This window comes from Crocodylus siamensis, chromosome 2, assembly GCF_052110815.1.
Source record: "Crocodylus siamensis isolate JL-2025a chromosome 2, ASM5211081v1, whole genome shotgun sequence".
NCBI lineage: Eukaryota > Metazoa > Chordata > Crocodylia > Crocodylidae > Crocodylus > Crocodylus siamensis.
Window position 1 is genome coordinate 68,033,195 of NC_143396.1, and position 20,426 is coordinate 68,053,620.

Sequence of the window (20,426 nt, forward strand, 5' to 3'; positions counted from 1 at the left end):
CTAGTGACTCAGACTGTTAATGTTCAGGTTGTTAGAAATGGAGTATTGTTATAATATTGTTAGAAATGGAGTGTTGTTAAAAATGCACAGTTTGCATCTCATACCTGATAAGAAAAAAAACACTGCCAAGGACTTTTTTTCTTGGCCAGCCTTGCCACAGTTGTTCTTATACTAAATCACACTCTCCCCTAGCCTCCCCCTAGCTTTTCTCATACAGATTACAGAAGCTGGAATTCAACTGACTGTGTCCTTGAAAGGGGTGGGGTTTAAACTCTTGGTAACCTAAAGAACTTTCTGAGCATGCGCAATTAGCTGATGCATATTTACTTCTCTGCCCTGCATACTTAAGTAGTTAATTATAATGTACATGCGATGGATGTAGTGATGTAACCACACATATGTTTGTATAAAACGGAAATGAGCTGTAAGAGTTCCTGTTTCTGCACACGTGCCCAGGAGGAAGAAGGATAAATACAACCTGCAAAAATTCCTCAGGGGTTCGGAGTAATCTGAGTCTTTGACTCTGCTCTGACCCTATTTGCAAATACACCTTTTGTGCTGCTAATAAGTGTGTGTCTGTGATTTTGGTGGCCTCCAAGAAATGGACTGCAATCTTTTGCAACAAGGTTTTGCTTAATGTTTACAGGTTAAGGTTCTCTCTAAGTTGTATGTTTATCCTTTTTCCCCCCCCCTTGTAATTAACTTTTGTTTCAGTTGAATGTTGCATGCGAGTGGGGAAGTTTATTCACTTTAGAATACTCAGTTAAAATGTATTTTCTCAGGTTTCTGGGTGGGGGCTTGAGCCAGATTTAGAAAGTGTTAAAAATTTGAACCTGACCCTTGTTGTTGTTGCCCAGGGCCTTGCAGAAGGGTTCCATTTACATTAAGTAAACCGTATGTTGGTAAGAACATGTGTCAGTAATAAAGTTTGGTTATCGGTATGAAGTCTGCAGATTGTCAGTAAAATTAAAAATTATGCCTTGGCAACCCTGTTCCAGATTTAGGTATAAGGTTGAATCAGGAGTTCAGTTTGGGTTTGGGGGTGAGGGGCTGGCACATTTTTATAAAGGAACTTCTGAAAGGTCTCAAGACAAAATGATGCATTTTTTCAGGAGATCTGCTGTCTTGAGAAATTTTTGCCATGTTTAAGTGAATCTACACCAGAGGTGCTTACACAGGTTACATTTTTCATGTGACTGGGCCCTTGAAAGTGCTCTACAGCCATGATGTAACACACATGGCATGGCTGCAGAGCACTTTTAAAATGGCCAATTGTGCAAAAAATGAACGCTCCTCAAATGAGTTATTAAAAGAAGGCACTCTAAAGCAGAGTGTTTTAAGGAACTTGCAATCCCTCTGGAGTTAACTTTTTGTGCTTTGCGGGGCTGCCAGCAGGGGCGGGGTGGCACAGGGGATGGGGAAGGAGCAACACAGAGCTGCTTGCACAGCTTGGTCTGACTGGAGCTGGGGGGAGGAATGAATCCCCCTTGCCTCACAGGCCTGGCCCACCTCCCTCCAGCCGGGCTAGCTGGGGAGAGGCGTCTCCATTCCACCCTGTATCCCCTCCAGCTCCAGCCAAGCCAAGCCAAGCCCAGCTAGCAGCTCTGTGCTACTCCCTCCCCCTCCCTCCCTTGCTAATAGCCACAGAGCTAGGAGGGAGGAGTGGGGCATGGATAGGTAGAGGGGTCGTTCAGCAGCCCCCTTGGAAGCTGCTGGAGAACCCCCACCTGCTGGCCAGGGCCTGTGCAGGCAGGCTCGATCTCGCCTGACCTAATAGGTGAACATCTGTTGGGTTAGGGGAAGGGACCTCAACTCATGGTGCTTTATGTAAAATGCCATGAGTTAGGATGCCTATAAATGTTTAAGGGTGCCAGTCTGGATTTGTAAAATGTGCCTCTACTGGCTTCAAATCTAAGTCCTTAAACCATAAAGGTATATTTGCATCAAAGGGTTCAAAATTTAAGCTATTGCTCCAAAATTCATGGCTTAAAGGTTTGAATCCCTCTCTAAATTCAATGGAATATACTATATTAAGGGTAAATTGCCAAGTATTCACTTAAGTAGTACGCTGGAAGTGGGAAACATCACTTCTCATTCCATCCCTTTTCTCCCCACACATTTTTTTCTTTTGACAACTCAGTGTGAGCAGTATGGGTAAGCATTACCCATATGTAATATACATGCAATGATTCAGTGGTTTCTTTAAGGAACGCCACAAGGGTTGTCATCTAGTTTTTCAAATGAAGATACATTTCAAAAACCTTTAAGAGGAACCACTGACTTGTCACTTGCAGTGATTCAGTGGGAGGCTGGACTTGTTTTGGCAATTCTTCACTGCTATCTTTGAATCTTCCAACAAAGAGACCAAGAGGAGACTTTTGACTGTTGTTGTAATTTACTGTAAAATATTCCAGGCCAAATTAATCCCTGATCTTACTGAAACCAGCAGACTTACAACAGGAATTAATTTAGCTGCCTATCATAGAATTTTAAGCACACTATATTATTTTCCAACTATAACTGCTGTCTTACTAACTTGACAGGACAAGGGCCTTCAGAGTGACCTGAATGTCATTCTTTTCTCGGATCATGGGATGACTGACATTTCCTGGGCGGACAAAGTGATCGAGTTGAAGAACTATATCAATATGACTGATGTCATACAAATAAAAGATCGAGGCCCTGTTGTGAGCCTGTGGCCAGTTAAGGAGAAGCAGACTGAGGCAAGCAAATGAGTTACCTTTTTATTTTTTCTGTTTCAGAGAAATTATTTCTTGGCTTTAGTTTTACTACTAGCCAGATTCTGCGCAAAGGCAGGGTAGATATCCACTTATATAGAATTACTAAAAAACATAAACATACAGAGCACAAGGTTTAATGAACCCCTCAGCTCTATATGTACAAGTCCCATTGAAAGTAGTGAGTGTTGTGGATCATGGGAGAGTTTAGTCCTGTTTCATACCTTACCTGTCATGGCATGTAAAGAGCAAATTGCATTTTGAATGAAATGCATATCAAACAACTCAAAAACCCCTCTCAAAAATGTGTATGCATTCTCATTATTCTGTACACATAGACACACTCTCACACTAGCAACATGTTTGCTGTAGACATGAAAGTAAACTCCTTGTTTTCTAAATTTTCATTTATTACTATAAAGCATTACCAACAATATCAAACCTGGGACTTAACATCAGAATTAATTAGATTAACGTTAATTTGTGGATAGGCACCTAATAGAAGCAACCTGATTTTCAGAGACCATGGTACCCCCAGGCTTCCTTGAATTCAGTTGGTCTGAAAATTGGTTCAGTTCTCAATCCATTTTCACGTATTTCAAATATGAATTGAAATTTAGGACCAAGGCTGAGATTTTTAAAAATGAGTTTAAGAGGGTTAAGTATTTTAATTCTTATTAATGTCAATAGAATTTGGATCCCTAAGGTCCTTTTAAATTTCTGGATTATTTTTGTAAAATTTCATTATAAGAACGAGCCATGGTTGAGTTAATACATGATAAAATCCCAGGGATGTTAGTTTTAGAACAGAAGTTACCATAACATTGGAAGTCAAATTGTGCATTGTAAGTGCATTTCAGGACTGAACTTCATGGATGTGCCACATGTGTAACTGATAAGATGCCACATCTATAGTTCTGCTAAGCACGTACTTGAGAAACTTATAATCTATTATTAAAAAAAGATATCTAGCCTTTATTACTGCAAGGTATTTTTTCCTGCAGCACATTTTTGTTAATGACAATTTCCTACCTCACTGTACTTTGTGGGGTACATGATTATGGGAGGGTGCAACATATACAGTTTCCTGAACACAAAGAGCTACTTGAGGATACAGAACAGGCTTTTATTGTGACTTGATGATCTGAGCATCTGAAGTGAATGCGAAGGTCTCAAGCAATCTTAAAGAAATGTCAGGTCTCTCATCTAGCATTCATGGTGATGCAAGTTTTTTAAAAACTCAGTGCCCGCTCTCCTTGCCTAACCGCCTTACTCAGAGGCTTCTGTGTTTGTGCTTGCATCTTCAAACCAGCAAACTTTAATGCTTGAGACTTACATTGACATTGCTTAGACCCCTGTTCATCAGAGCACTTAATCATAAGCCTAACTTCCTTTAAATGACTGCATATCCTTGTATAGTGAAGGAATTTAGAACATTGGTTCATGTTCTTTTTCGCCTTGCAGGATACCAAAGTATAATGCTTATTTCACTTCCCACATACGAAGGCATTTTCTAAAAGGGAAATAAAATGGATTACCCCTTTCCTCTGTATCAGATTGTCATTCTAACTCACGTTGTGAAATAGGGATAGGATACTTTGTAAGTATTCATTGCATTTAGAAACAATGAGACTCTTTATGAATCAATATACAACTTACTGTAGGAGTAGCAGGATCCGTCCCAGTGAATCCAGTTAACAGATATTGGTGCATTCATGCTCCACTGTGACTTTACCTGTTGAGCTTTACTGTGAACTGTGTATTTTAGCAGAGGAAGTTAATGCTGCTGTAGTTAAAAAAATGCAGTTGCACTATGTATTGCACATTCAGTACATTGCTTTAATGTGACTTTTAATGGCTGATATACACAAGGACTTTTGGAAACTTACCACACAACAAAGCATCAATTCATCCATATTGGTTCTTAAGAGAACTGTATACCTTCAGAAGTTGAGTAACCGTTCTCCACAGAATAGTATCTGCCGGTGTGATATTTTTGCACTGTTTCTCCAGAATGGGTTGAATCATCCTCCACATATATGATGAAATTACAGACCATAAAATAATATTGATACGCATACTGTTGCAGCATTGTGCCTCTTCAAAACTCCATGCAAACACTGACTGGTTAAATCTCAGTTGATGGTTAGGCAACTTCACCTCCAACTGACAGATCAAGATGAGAAAGACAGAGGTTAAATAACTCATTCGAGGTCACACATAAGGTGGCAGTGAGAGAGCCTTGAATAGAACAACCCTTTCCTGCTCCTGGATATAGTCCATGAGACTACTAAACATTTTAGAGAGCACTTACCATATCTACCCAAATACAAGATGCCTCTGAATTTAAGACAACCCCCCAATAATTAGATTCTATACACAGAAAATTTATAACACTTATTACAATTTTCCATGTATAGAATCTAATTATTGCAGGATCATCTTAAATTCATCCCCCACACTGCTGCAGGCTGTAATGGGACAGGTGGTGGGGAAGATGGACAGTGGGGGAGGCAGTAAGGGGGCAGGCAGGGGAGGGAGCAGTAGGGGACAGGTGAAGAGGGCAAGTGGCAGGGGTCAGGCAGTGTGGAAGCAGTGGGTGGGGGGGGGCAAGTAGCTTGCCCCTGCCATCTGTCCCCCCTGTACTTACCCCCCACAGCCTCAGGCCCCCACTCTGCATTCTACCACCCCTTATACAGCTGCCCCCTGCAGCCTTGGGCCCCCCCCCATCTCTCTTCCCCTGCAAAGCCTCTCCCCACTGTCTGCCTCTCTAGCTACCCCTTACCTTTGCTCCACCAGCAGTTAGCTCTGTCCCTGATGCAGCCTGAAGGAACTGAGCATGGTTCCAGCCCAGCCCTGTAGCTGTGGTGTACAGCTGACACTGATGCTACAGGGCCACACTGGAGCCATGCTCTGTGCTCCAGGATGCAGCAAAGTCAGAGCCTGCTGGTGCAGCACAACAGTAAGGGGGAGGGAGGGGGAGAGAGAAGCCATATGGGAGGAGGGAGAAAGGGGTCAGCAGAGGCTTAAAGCTGTGTTGGAGGAGCGGTGGGAGGTGCAGAGGAGGCAGGGAGCAGGCAGCAGGATTGAGGCTGGAGATGGAGCCACAGCAACTGCTTGCCCCCCCCCCCCACCTCATACTCAGTTCTAGTAAGACAAGGGGCTTTTCCTTCAAGTTAAATTGGAAAAAAAACCTCGTCTTTTCATCAAGTAAATACAGTATGTCCGCTTCTTCACTTAGTGCCTCTGTAATTGTTTCCAGTGTAGTAGTTGTGTCTGTCTAGATACATAATCAATCAGTGTGCTATGTGCATGCACACACACTCACTCACCTCACTCACACGGTTCTGTCTGACCAGAGTTTTAGAGATACCTCCCAAACCATACCTACATGAACATCATTTATGCCTACAAAGCACCCTGTTTGAATGCACTAATGAGCACAAAGATGATTATCCATTCTGCTAAAATAGAAGTTTATAAGCACTAATTGGTTCATGTGCAGTTTCTGCAGTCAGTCTAACTTTTGCTTCCTTTACAGATATATAATAAACTGAAAACTGTGAAATACATGGATGTTTATAACAAAGAGGATATTCCAGAGAGATTCTACTACAAAAAAGGAAAATTTGTCTCTCCTCTAACCCTTGTGGCTGATAAAGGGTGGTTCATAGTAGAGGTAACGTGTAAATCAAAATTAATTATAATCTAAAAGTGAGTTTAAAAATTAAAAAAAATACAATTTTGTAAGAAAAAGATGGGGAATATACAAGATTAAGTATAAGAGTTAGATTAATGACTTGTTTATTTGGTGTAAAAATCGCTGTATCCTATTTAAATATTAAAAATGTGCATTTCAGTGAAGTTAATGTGAGCAGTACACTAGATCAAACTAAAGCAAAATTAAGATCAGTTTAAAGGTTTTATTCTTGCTCCCTTTACCATATAATTAACTCCGTTGTATCCATCCAACTTTCCTCCTTTTCAACTTTCCTTTGGCCTGGTACAAAGACTGCTTCTTGTTTCAAACCAGGGTTATCTTAACTTGTGACAATTTTTCTTCTGCCTAGTTCTCAAACCACTGTTCTGACATCAGACGGCACCTTAAAAGTACTGCTTCCTTTTTCACTTTACTCCCTCCCCAGGTATTTGCTATCATCTTGCCACCTATATGGTCTGCATTACTAATATTATCAACAATTCTTTGGCCTCTGGTATTTTCCCCAAATCTTATTTTAAAAGCGTAGTCTTTGGGTTTTTTTAAGGGGGAGAAGAGGGTTGGAGCGGTAAGTCAATGGGGGGCTTGGAAATTACAAACTTTTAATTTATAAGGTTCCTATATCCAAAGTTAATACTAAATACAATTTTTACTTATGACAGCACATCACCTACACATTTACTACAAATACTAAAAAAGACAAGCATTTTCATATTATAAATATTCTGACTCTATAATGTATAGGTTTTGCTATGTGTAATTATTTTCAAAATGTCATTAGTTGAAAGCACCAAATGTTAGTGGCTTGCATGTATAGGATATTTTTTCTAGAAGGAACCCTAGACACTTCACAAACAGTGATCTTGATCTTGCATTTCTTGTCCTTCCAACTCCTACTTAATTCAGGCTTTAGAAGAAAAGACTATACTCCTGATTTTGGTAAACAGGGATTGGGTAAACCACCATTGAAATGTAACCATTTCTGGATTAGAATACAGTGGCTTTTCAAGAGCCCAAGATAGCAGGTACTGAATACTGGCACTTATGTCCCAGAAGTATTGGACCCTAACAAATGCATAGAACAGCAACACTATTCCAGTTTGACAGCAGGTATTGAAGAATGCCTTACTCAACTGAGACTGCAGACTGCAAGTAGGCAAACTGTAATTAGGTATTATGGAACTTGACCAATATGCCAGTTTAACTTTATTTCCCCCCAAAAAAACTTCATGAGATTTTAGGGATCTTAAAAATTTTGGTTTTATAGCTGATAGCTTATTGCACATGCCATCATTCACTTTTTTATTTTTAACTTGAAAGCACTCTTTTAAAAGAAGCGGGATTTATTACGTCAATAGATAAAAGGGAGATTTGTGCCAAACTTACTATAAAATATTACTATTATTTTGTACTTATATTTCATACAAGTATCTCAAAGTACATTGTAAACTTTAATTAAGCCCCAAAACACACATTTGCATCAGGAAAATATGCGCAAACATTTTATAGATGATTAAATTAAGGCCTGATATTAAGTGAATTGTCCATGGTCACATATCCAGCCTGTAACAGAGTTGGCAACAGAAACTAGAAATCCAGCCTCCCATTGTAATCCCTAGACCACACTGCTTCACAGATTAACATAGCTAAACAGAATGGCTTCCTTTATGCCTGTGTCATAGTTACTTACCTGCGATATACTAAACCTAGTAGACTGATACTATCACATTGCTAATGTGTCACATCCAATGGGGCATGGAAGATTTTACATAAATGTACCTTTAGAAAAAGAAATTATTCTTGTGTGTAGACTGGTGGGCTGCACATTTGCATTATAAAGATCTAAAAGCTACTGCTCAACCTCATCATCTAAAAAGTCATCTAAAACCATTTCCCCAAACTTATTATTTTAAATTGCTATAACTAAAACCCTTTCTCTAGCACTGGTGCTTGCCATGGAGAACATTTTTATGAATCCTGAAAAAGATTTTTTTTTTAAATCATGGAAACTCTGACAAGCTCTTAATAACAGTGGAGCAAATACTGCTGCTGTAATAATTATCTCTGTCTGTCTGCCCATTCCTTCCTATTGTTTCTGATGTTCAAGAATGTCCTTTCATTAGTTCTGTCAGGTTTTCCTTAGCCTGGGTGCATTTTCATTATCAGAGAATGGGATGTGAAAATGGAAATTTCATGTCATATTTTTAAAATAGTAATTGAGTTTTCTGTTATTTTTTCCTGCTCAAAAGACTGAAGAAAGGCAGCTAAGCTCCTTCCCATTGTGCACACTTCATATTTTTTTTTAACTTCTCTGTTGGTTGTAGCACTCTGTTAGCAACTAGGAAATGCCATTTCTGTAGTAGTTCACTACCTTGCATGATTTTGGGACGCAAGGGGGAATGAGTCTGGAATTCTGTCATTTTCTTTACATTCTACACTCTACCGGCCAAAACTCCCAATTATTTTTGTTCCTTTTTAGTTCTATTGGTTTGAGTCTTTATAGTCTTCCTACTGTACTTTTACACTACTATATAGAATGGTCTTTTTGTTTACTGATTCTGTATCCTCAGTTTGCTTTTCAGTACCAAGTTTTTATGATTCAGTCTCTCAACCCTAAATGCTTTACTTACCAGCTTGTTTTATTTTACACGCTTGTACTTCTGGACATTCCACAACTTAAATGATTGCAAAGTTAGGAACATAAATGTGCAGGAAACATTCAAAAGTCAGGAACCAAAGGAATCACAGTGACCTAGGGCACTAGTGTTTCCTCTGGAGGTAACTATTCAATTCTTGGCTTATTTTAGATGCTTTTCCTAGCTCCATTTGTGCACATAAGAAAATCACCACACAGTCGCAATTCAATGCAGCTAGGACTCTAGTCCCCAAAGAAGCCAGAACCGGGCTAGAAAGAGTGTTTGTTACAAGTCAGAAGTGTTTAGCCTTTAAAGTGCCGTGTTAGGAAAGTTGCACTTCATCTGTCTGCACAACTCCTGCCTCAAGATAGTGCTGTCTGAATTTCATGAGCCCCGGATTCACTTGCAATTGGAAAAAAAAGTAACATGTTTTCTGACCCAAATATTGGCAAATGTAATAGAAATTGCTGAGCTTTTGACTGCTCTTCACATCTGCAATAACGTATTATTCCCTTTGTACTTGGGCTGATGATTGAAGGGCATTTTATTTCCTGGATTTGACATTAGTAGGGAAACAGCTGAGTCCACAACATCTGACAGTATTTCTGAAAGGTTTAACTTCAACTATGTCATGATATCTCCAAAGAAACTTTTCAAATTAGGTAAGACTTGGCATGTCTTGAGTTGATGCTAACAAAAGCAGTACAGCTTTTCTCATGGTGTACAGTCCTTTGACAATTAGTTTCCTGGAACTGCATTAAACAGAGTAGTGCATTACAGTAGAAGAGTAGAATGAGTCCATTTTCTCCTCTGTTTGCTTCGAGTGCTGTCAGTGAAATAGAGGGAGACAAGGAAAGAAATTTAATTTGTCAGCTAAAGTTGTTCAATTATCTAGTACATCTGCTGACTATTATACACAAAGAACCAGAATGGAAAATCAAGAGGTTCCTGCAGTTAACAGTATAAAGAGCTGAGCTTTATAATAATAATTATTATAGTTCTGACAGTTTCTATACATGGTTAATTCTTTCTTGAGTGGTTTTGGTGGGATAAAATCAGACAAATTTATGGGGGGAGGAAATGGAATGTAAAGGCATCTTAAATCGATCTGTCTCATTTATGAGAGCTAGAGTTATAAGGTAAACACAATAGCTGGGGACAGACATTACACACAAACCGGTTTAAGTGATCAGAAACTGGTTTAAACCTGTAATAGATGTTCAGTGCACATAAACCAGTTTGAAAATGGCTGAAATCAGTTTGAGACAAACCTGATTGAATGTAGTATCAGACTTAACCCATTTGGCTCAAACTGGTTTATGTAATGTCTGTCACAGACCCCTTGCTGTTTTAAGATAAACCAGACTCCCCCAGCATCCCAACATGCTTTTTAGGCTGGGTGGAGCTCTCTGCTCCAAAGTAGAGCTGGCCTCTCTACTCCCTGGCTGGAGCTCTGGCAGAGGCTGCAGGTACAGCAGGGTCTGCCTGGCTTCTCCCTGCCCTATCTCTCCACTCTGCCTCGCTGCTGAAGCAGGAATCCCCCACCCCCTCCCTCCCATCTCCCACAGCACAGACCCCAGCCCCACGGACCTTAGGCATGTGGTATGCCTGCTTATGCCGAGAGGTCTCTGCGTATATCTCCAATTTCACTGGGACAGGCAGACAGAACAGTGATCGCTTAAGGCTTTTTGGAGCTAATCAACAAGTTAGCCAGTAAGCTGTTTAAGAGGAGCTTAAACTGATGGAGAGAGGCTATTGTTTTGCTTGACTTTACACTGTCTGCAGCAAATTGTGGCCACATTCTCGCTCCTTGAGCAGCCAGCAGGGAAAAGCCTGAGATGGTGCAGGCAGGGTCAGGGTTTACACCCCCTCCCTAATCAGAGCCTCCTGCTGGGGCCTGGCCATGCCCCCCCCACTCAGCACTGCGCAAGGGAAGAGAGGCCAGCTCTAGCACCCCCCAGGCTTCTAGCTTGAGCCACTGCAGGTATGTGCCTGAATTTCCTCAGTCTGACAGCTACAATCCTATAATGGCAGAACATAAAATCTGTAACAAAATAATCTAATAAATAGTATGTTGTTAGTGATATATTTCCTTCATTATTTGAAGGCTCATTCTTATGGCAAATTTATGTTAATATTATTCTGTTTTCACTTCCCAGAGTAAAGATAAACTTCCATATTGGGAGAATGGTACAGGGAGAAAGGAGGCCTGGCAGAATGGATGGCATGGATACGACAATGAGCTCATGGACATGAGGGGATTCTTCCTTGCATTTGGACCAGGTAGGCCAGCTGGATCATCAAGCAATGAGAGAAAACTGTGCATGCACACACACATGCATGCCCACACGTGTGCACACATACACACAAACAAGCATAACACCTACAACAGTTTCAGAGGAAAGGCAGGTTCAGTGTATTGCATTGGTTCAGCTAGTGCAGAAATTAATTTGAGAAACCAAGCCCTTTTGTCCATAGCCCCTTTTAGCTTCCAAGCGTGACTTGAAATCTGGTGAGAAAAAACCATAATTACATTTCTCTGTGGTCAGTCAGACATCACACACAGCCAGCTGGTATACATGCCACCAAGATAATATTGGCACTGGGTATCCCTTTCTGTTCACACTCTTCAAGGCCAGCACATAGGCACATGACTTTCATCACTAGGTCTTGCACTGTTTGAGAGCCCTATTTGCAGAAATCATTAAGTACCAGTGCACACTTTCTGAATTTTCCCATGCCCCAAAAGTATACATTGTTTTATTCATGCTTCTATGACAGACATACCTCCATGGACTTCCCAGCCACCTGTAACTATCTGGGACCTAATGGAGTCTCAGAAACTGAACTCCTTGTGTATTTCTGTTCCTTCTATAATTAAACAATTGCAGTGTGCACAAGGTTTCATCTTTAAACCTAAACACACTTGCTAGATCTGCAATATTATACATTTCCCTTTATAGATGGGAAAACTAGTAAAAAAAAAAATCCCACGAAATTATTTGCCAAGTATACCAGCAAGTTTTCTGGGTTCCATGTACTGGATAGTAGGACTATGTGAAGCTTTGGTCACTGATTAGATTCGGTGGAGATTTGGCCCATTTCAGCGGCCGAATCCGAATTGAATTGAATCAGGAGACCCTTCAGTCTCTCTGAATCAAATCGGAACCCTCCAAATTGATTTGGAGAGATTCGATGATTCAGTCATAGACACAGCTTTACATGTTTTTTCTACATACCTTAAGGTACCAGGTGGCTCATGTGAATGCTGAGATGGTGGGGCAGATGGAGCGTTCCACAGGAGCAGTGGGGGGTGGTCCCCAGCGTGCACAGCAGCAGACCTGGAAGTAGATCAGAAGTACTTCTGGTCCACTTCTGGGTCCGCTGCAGAGCACGTGGGGGACCCTCCCTCTACCCCCGACTCGGTGACTGGTGCCTCCTGGGTCTGGGGTAGGGGGGCACCTGGGGTCCCCCCATGGCCGACTGCTTAACCAGGGGGACACAGAGGGGTCCCCCATGCACTCGGCAGTGGACCTGGAAGTGGACCTGAAGTACTGAGCACGCGGGGGTCCCCCAGCACTCTTGCGGGATGCTCCGTCCGCCCCACCATCACAGCATTCATGAGCTGTTCCTGGTACCTCAAGGTATGCAGAAAAAACATTTAAAGCTTTGTCTATGACCGAATCATTGATTCTCTGAATCAGCATTGAATATTCAGATTCGGATTGGGCTGAATTGAATCACGACAGTGATCCAAATCAACAAATCGAATCACTGTCCCCTGATTTGGGTCAAATCCAAATCAAATACGGCCCATTTCACACACCCCTACTGGATATGACTGTTCTCACCTAACCTGGCTTGAGTTTTTAATGCTATTCAACAGGGATGCATTCTTTTTTATTCTTGGCAAAGGGCTCATCAAGACAGAGCAGGTCCTTTGACAGGTTCATGCAATCACAGTTCACATTCCCATGAAGATGTAGAGACTATTTGATCCTCATTTTGTCAGACCCTTTCAATACTGAATAGTATACATCTTTTGCAAGTGAGAAATAACAACAGAACATGTGATGCAGTCATTTTAGAGCAAAAGTGTGCTGAAAAGCTGTAAAGCACTGATTTTCATCTATGGTACTGTGGCACCCCTGCGTGCTACCAGATCCTTTGAATGGTGCCACAAGGTGTGAGGATATATGTAGATAAGCAAAGGATCAGCTTGTCCCTGCCTGACTAATCCCCCATCTCCACTGCCTGGCTCTTCTTCAAGGAGGTAACCACTGTAACATATACATTGGTTTTTGAATTTAGGTGCCAGTCAATTCACAAAAGTTATGAAGGGGTGTCTCAAATCCAAAAAGGTTGAGAACCACTGAATTAGAAATATGCTGAAATACCCAAACATATAACAATGTAAATACTTCCTGTGTTTGACAACTTCCTTCTTTTTTATTTACTAAATCGTTTAACAAATAAAGCCCTCAAGATTTTCTATGAGTATCTAAAAGGGCTAAAGGGCTTGTCTATGTTAACGCCTTGCTCAGCAATATTCCTACGATTCAAAGTCTCAAGGCAAAAGAAATGATATAATGTTAAGTGCTCCCTGATATCCAGAGACTAAAACATTTCTATGCATGTCTTTCTTTCAGATTTCAAATCTAACTACAGAGCTCCTCCAATCAGATCAGTCGATGTTTACAACATCATGTGCAATCTTGCAGGAATAAAGGCATTGCCAAACAATGGATCCTGGTCCAGAGTGGAGTGTATGTTAAAAAATAATGCCAATTTGGCACAGTTATTCCACTGGAGCAGCTGTGTGCTGGCATTGTTTCTATTTTTACTGTTTGCATAGCATATCTTGTTTCTCTGCCCCCAAAACAATGTTGGTCAGTGTAATTAGTAACTCGCTTTTTTTTTTTTTTAATTCTTCATTTGAATAATAGCTTCATTAACAGAATATTGTCTGGGTAAATTGCACATATTGGCCCAAAGTCATATGTCAAGTTACCCCTAGGATAAATCTGCATCATCTTCCTATCACAATAGTTACAGTAATGTGTGGCCAAGATTTGCTTTCCTTTATGCTGTGGTAAATATAGACAAGATTCAGAAGACATTATTGCTAATTTGGATTTGTCCCATTACCAAGGAGAGCAGAATCTAGGCCCCGCTATTTTTAAATCTCCTGGGTTTTGTTCAGCTGGTTTGGTTTGATATTTCTGGGGAGAACTCACCTTCATAACTAAGGAAATGTTCTCACTCCTGTATTGTTTAGTGTCTCAGGCCTGGTTTTCACAATTTTACTTTTTGTTTTCCTCTGGATTATATCTCTCTAATGGAGCCATGGTTTTCCCTTGCAAAACCAAGATACCTGTGGTGAACATGGCCTCCTTCCCAAAACAGGAAAGAAGTAACTGTTCTCCACTAAACTACAATATGTACAACTCCTAACAGCTCTATTCTAGATGGGGTACATGGAAGGATGTAGGGGCCATGAATATAGCATCCTTCTTTTCCTAGATTTTCTCTCTCCATGTGCCTCAGGGCTTCAGTAGACCAGTCAACCAAATTTTGCTCCCTTTCAAATCACGAGAGGTTTGCTATTGATGTCAATGATATTAAGACCAAACAGGAAACAAGAGCTAAACAAAGTCAATCCTGAACTCAGGTCTCCCCATGAGATAATCTACTAGTGGCAGCATAGCTAGGAGTGGGTGAGTGGGGCACCAACCCCAGGTGCAGAGCTCAGGGAGGTGCAAGAATGGCAGTCACTATGCTGCCAGCCCAGCTGCCGCCCAGAATGCAAAACTTCCTAGTTATGCCCAAAAGAATAATTAGCAGGGTTTGTGCACTGCTGTTGTTGCCATGGCATGGACTCCCTGGGGGTTGCTGCCACTAAATTGGTGCCTAGGACTGGTGCCCTGCTCACCCTCCCCAAGTTATGCTACTGGTTACACTTCTGCTTACTAGAATGGCCTGATGATTTTAAATTAAGCCCATGAGAGCATATAAAAAGAGCAGAGCTGGGAGATTTTTTTTTCTGTGAACAATAAATACATTGAAAAAAATGCAGTTTCCAGATTACCAAAATGCTCCTGAAACCTAGAAAAATCCAGCAAATAATTTTGGCTGAAAATCATTTTGGAAGAGTTGAAACATTTCATTTGGACTTTTCTCAAAATGAAATACATCACCCTTCTGTTTTTAGACAACTTCATTATTTTGAAATTGACAGAAATTAAAGGAAAGCACTAAAGAACTTCAAAGCAAGACAAAAAACAGACAAAAATATTTCTTCTCAGACAAAATATTTCTGAGAGCCCAAAACAAAATTTTATTTCAGTAACATTTGGTCCATCATTAAACCAAAAAGCAGCCAAGCCATTAGTCATGAAGCTCTAACACAGTTATTTTACAATTCTAATTTGCCACAGCATCCATCCCTCACTTTTCCTCAAAATCTAACCATATTTATTTAAAAATAAATAAATAATAGTTTTAGTCCTTCTGGTTGTGAAAAAGGTTCTGAAAATGTGAATCACCTGTAAACTGATGCTACAGTTGAGTCTGCTGGCAGCTTTAGACACAGTCCCTGAGATGTACAGGTAGTCCTCTTTATCTCAGTTGGACACTGAAATACGAAAGGCATTAGTTTAAATGTAACCATTGTTAACTATTTCATTGCTGATCATTTTAGCAGAAAATAACCCAGCTATACACATCATCATGTAGCCCCCACAACTCTCCAAAACGGTTCCATTTCCAAACCTTCAGTCTTCCCTGTACCAAGTTTTACAGTGCAGATACAGACTGCCAATAGAGAAACCTGGAGCATATAGAAAATGGAAAGCATAGGAACAATGGAAAGCATAGAAAACAAATGCATTTAATATCAGAATAAATAACACATGATTCTTCAAACTCTTATGTTCATGTTTAATTAACTCAACCTCACATCTGCATTTAAATAACATTTAATTCCCAGTCTGCTGCAGAAACAAGAGCCTTTCATCTGAATTTAGACTCAACTTACTGTGGACTATGGCAGGATATGCCTATGGATCTACAGGATAAGAACTCAATCTAGCTTGCCAGAATTTTAGTGGATTTCTTTCTGTCTCAATATCTGAAATGATTTCAATGGTTAATAGATCTAATGAAGTGTCAGTGCCAGAACAATGTCTGAAGTCTTACGTTGTGCTTATGTAAAATTGTTAGGGAGGGAAGACCATCCTCACCAATAGAATGCACACAAATGAAAGAGCAAAGATGGACAGAATCACAGCAATTCATGTGCATAGGTGGAAAAAAAAAGATCCCTCATCTTGCCACAGAAGGTCTTCTCCATCTATCAAAATATGCTAGTGACAAGTACAGTAAAGCAGTTTGGAACACAGGTGTGTCTCCAAACATTAACTGATGAAGCAGTGGAAGATAACATCACGCCTTCAGGTTATAGAACGGACTTACAGGGTTGGAAGAAACTTCAAAGGTCATGTAGTGCATCCCTCTGCACAGATGCAGGATGCATTATTCCTAAATCATCCAAGACAAATGCCTATTCAGCTTCCCTAAACAGCTTCTTTCATTGTCCTCTCACAGTTAGGTTAGTCCAATATGTCAGCTGAACTTGTGAGGATTTTTAGCACATACTGATTTTAAATAATAGCAAAAGGGAAAGTATGGGTTTTTTTTTTTTAATATTTGTCATTTAAGCAGAATAGTATGCCATGCACGCAACTGTTTTCTGCACCAGTAACACAAACTTGGTAGACTGACTATCAGCCCTTGCCCCAATAATGAGATGAGGGAGAGCCTATAGGAGACAGCCAAGTCTAACATTTAAACCCCTCTCTCAGACAACAAGGCTACGGATCAAGAAGTATTCCAAATGAAAATGTAACAAATTTATCAGCCCAGGGATCTTAATTGCAAAGCTGTACTGGTCATGTTCATAGACTCTGGGAGGGAACATACAGGAAAATCCAACAGCAAACCTGATTATACAACCTAAATATTAATTGCAGCACATATAGACCTGATAATTCAGCATTACTTAACAGAACAGGGCAAAATATACTCCCTAAAACAATAGCTATTATATTTAAATTCAAAAGATTAATTTCACTTTGTTGTTAAACTACTTTGTTGCTATATTCCTTGATGTTAAGTATCAGGAATATCCCTGCATTTACAAATGGTAGTGATAAGCAATGTCCACAGTCACATCATTCTATTTTTTCTAAAGTTCCCACTCAAAAATGAACACGTTTTCATATCTGGAAGAATGGCACATGGGGCTTGAAACTGTACATTGCTGAGAACCTTTATGCCCAACAACAATGATGTGAATGCCAGGTGTTCAGCAGAACCTCAAAGAAGGTGCTCGAACACTGATAGATTGAATTTTAGTGAAAGATTTGCAATAGATAAAAGTTTTTTTTGAAAAATCAGGTTTCGTCCTGAAAGAAATAAGCCCCTACAACTTAATAGTCCTATGGATCCAGCATAAAGCACGTTCTAGTGAAGCTTGGTACAGTGAGTTTAAGGGTAAATTATTACAACATAAAAAAAAAAAATCAAATTTAACTTGACAGCAGGCTTCTGTAACAGCCGTAAAGATTTATGTAATGTGTTTTTAGAGCTCAAGTGAACCATCAAATCAAACGAAAAAAATAGAAAATCAGTCTTTGTTATCAAGCTGTTGAGCATAAAAGGCAATTTAGTGCTTTCTAAGCATTTGCAGTGGCTGTAAAACAAGCAGCTATTGTTCAAAGTTACCGTTGCTCTTTAATGGACCAGGCTCAATGAATTCATTGAGTGCATTTTTTTTAAAGTGAGAAAATTATCCACATAAAAGATAACTAAATGGCTAAATTACAAAGTTTTGTTTGAAAACCAACAAAATGCATAAAATGCATGCTAATCCTTCCACATTAAAAGCTTCATGGAGAACATTCTGATTTAATTTTTAAATGCATCTCAGGAATAACTTTATTAAGTCAGTTAAGTTTTTCTAAATTGAGATCAGTGCGAATGAGATGAGCACTGACCTATCATTGCTTGTGTATAAATGGGTAACAAATATATTCAACTTGCTGTATTATTTGTGCAAATATTGAAGGGTTCATTTTCAAAATATACTAACAGTTTGATGGGGTTCAGGGCAAACACTGTAAGCCTGATCATGCACCCCAAAATATACTTGATCTACAAAAGGGAAATTCTATGCTAAATTTACATGAAGCTCAGCATACTTCAGGAGAACATATTTTAATTATATTTTAGGAATGTGTCCTTCTTGCTCAATATTTTGTGCTTCTGTATTGATTAATGTTCTGGTTCAAAAACCAGTGCTTTAATTATAAGCACGCTTATCTGTACAGCAAGCAACTTAGGTGAATGTATTTTAAAAACCATGCGTCTGAATGATGCTTTTGAAGAATGACTGCTTGTGAATGAGCGAATAAGTCTAAGAATGCTGCTTGCTTTCTGTAAGAAAAATATTCACTTTTGTAAATACTGTATGATTCCAAAAAAACCCAGAATATCCTGCCTTTCCTGTTTGATTGTTGTATCAAAGTGTTGTCATATTGATCCAATTTTCACTTTCTAGGATGCTGCAGCTTCTGCAGTATAAACAGTGTTTGAAGCTTATACTGATTGATCATCAGTAGGATGAATGATAACATTGTTTAGATAACCAGCAAAATCCTCAACATGTACATTAGAGATCCTAAAGAAACTGTATTAGTTAATATGGCTTGTAAATCAGATAATTATTCCAGAGATATTACAATAAAGTTAATCTTTTGAATCTGTTTTTCTTCTGACTGCAGGCACTATCCATAGCTGCAAGATCCGTTTTGTGCTACTGTATCACTTGTAGTCTCCATGGTTTTATTTGTACACACTCCTTATATGCTCTTTGGGACTTTTTCTTCTCTGTTTGTAGAGCACGTAGTACAGTGAGGGCATGAATACGTTCCTAGGTAGTACTACAATGCCAATAATAATGCAGACAGGTAATTACGTTCTGCTACACTGGGAGCAGTCCTGTGGAAAGCTGAGAACTCATACAAAATAATTCTCTTAGCCCAGATGAAAATGTACAAAGCCTTTTTTTTAATCATGCATCAAAGGTTTGAATCCAGCATCACATAACAGACCAGCCATTGTACTGCTCTATCTGAAGGTACTTGCAAGTCCAGTTACCGGCATGCATCCCAAACAAGTCACCTCTGTATTTAGCACCTGCTCTGCCTAATTGCTGGTCTCCAGTAGCGTAACTCCAAGTGGGCAAGAGGGGTACCCACCCTGGGCACCAAGTCAGAAGGGGCACAGAATTGCCTCTCCTGACCATATTGCCATGCCAACATCCTGACCATAGTGCCATGCCAGGGACTTTGAAACAGTTCCCAGCTGCTTTTGCTTTAAGAGCAACAGAGCTGAGGCAACCATGGCACATATGGCAGCAGCTCAGCCAGGTCTGTTTAGAAGTTCCTGCTGCCTCCTATCCCATTCTTGACTCTCAGACCTGTGCCCTCCTGCCCTCAGAATTCACATGCCTGGCCCTTTCCCTCCACACTTTCCTACAGGGCTTCATGAACACTAACGGCCAGATACTTGTGCTTAGATACCTACTGGGTATCTAAGCACAATCCTATTCTGTCCTTCTCATGGCCCTAGAAACCTGGAGCCAAATGGCTAGGAGGAAGGTGCTTTACAAAACAGACATGCTGACAGGTTTTCAGGTGCTTACACCTAAACGTATAAGCAAATTTTAAAAGCCCAGAGACTCCTCCAAAGTTTTTAACAGGAAATTGAAGGCAAGAAGTGTGATGCTAGTGCTCAGAACTCATGGTAGAGGTGATATCTTTTATTAAGCCAACTAGATGTTTGCAAAAAAAGTCTTTATTTGCAAGCTTTTGGACACAAGCATCCTTCTTCAGACATAGGAGAAAAAACTGTAAAATTTCTCCTATGCAGAAATGAAAGTTCACATTTCATAGGAGAGGTCAAGGTGTGGTAAAATCTCTTGTTTGGAACAGTTCATTTTAAGCAGATTAGGATCAGAGAAATGTGTCTCCCCCAGGGGTGCACAGTGGCGAAAGCTTTCTCCTCCCCCCCCACTCCTGACAAACCACTTGCAGCTCCAACCTGCGCCTGACTCAGTCCCGTCTGGGCAGCACCTACACCTGCCCCACTCCCTCCCTCACCGCAGGGGCCACAATCGCCCCCCTCCACTACACCCATTTCCTCACCTCACCCTTGCCCCCAACAGACTTATGAGCCAGATGGTGCTGTTCAAGCTGCTGGGCTGCATATCAG

The 20,426-nt window shown here is 40.3% G+C and overlaps 1 protein-coding gene and 1 long non-coding RNA gene across 2 annotated transcripts in view; one reads left to right on the forward strand and one right to left on the reverse strand.

Annotated features, from left to right (window-relative positions):
* ENPP6 (ectonucleotide pyrophosphatase/phosphodiesterase 6) overlaps positions 1-15,727 on the forward strand; it is a 63,971-nt gene extending 48,244 nt beyond the window's left edge. Inside the window, exons 5-8 of the mRNA XM_090036114.1 lie at positions 2,544-2,723; positions 6,280-6,417; positions 11,252-11,375; positions 13,742-15,727. Of these exons, the coding sequence (XP_089892240.1) occupies positions 2,544-2,723; positions 6,280-6,417; positions 11,252-11,375; positions 13,742-13,947 (648 nt within the window). The 3' untranslated portion in view covers positions 13,948-15,727. The remainder of the gene's footprint in view (positions 1-2,543; positions 2,724-6,279; positions 6,418-11,251; positions 11,376-13,741) is intronic.
* LOC149870372 (uncharacterized) lies at positions 6,430-15,715 on the reverse strand. Its single transcript, XR_016440726.1, has 3 exons — positions 15,638-15,715; positions 11,480-11,601; positions 6,430-9,918 (listed from the first exon to the last, which is right to left on the reverse strand). It is a non-coding gene; the product is annotated as an uncharacterized LOC149870372 (long non-coding RNA).
* Positions 15,728-20,426: the final 4,699 nt, after the last annotated feature.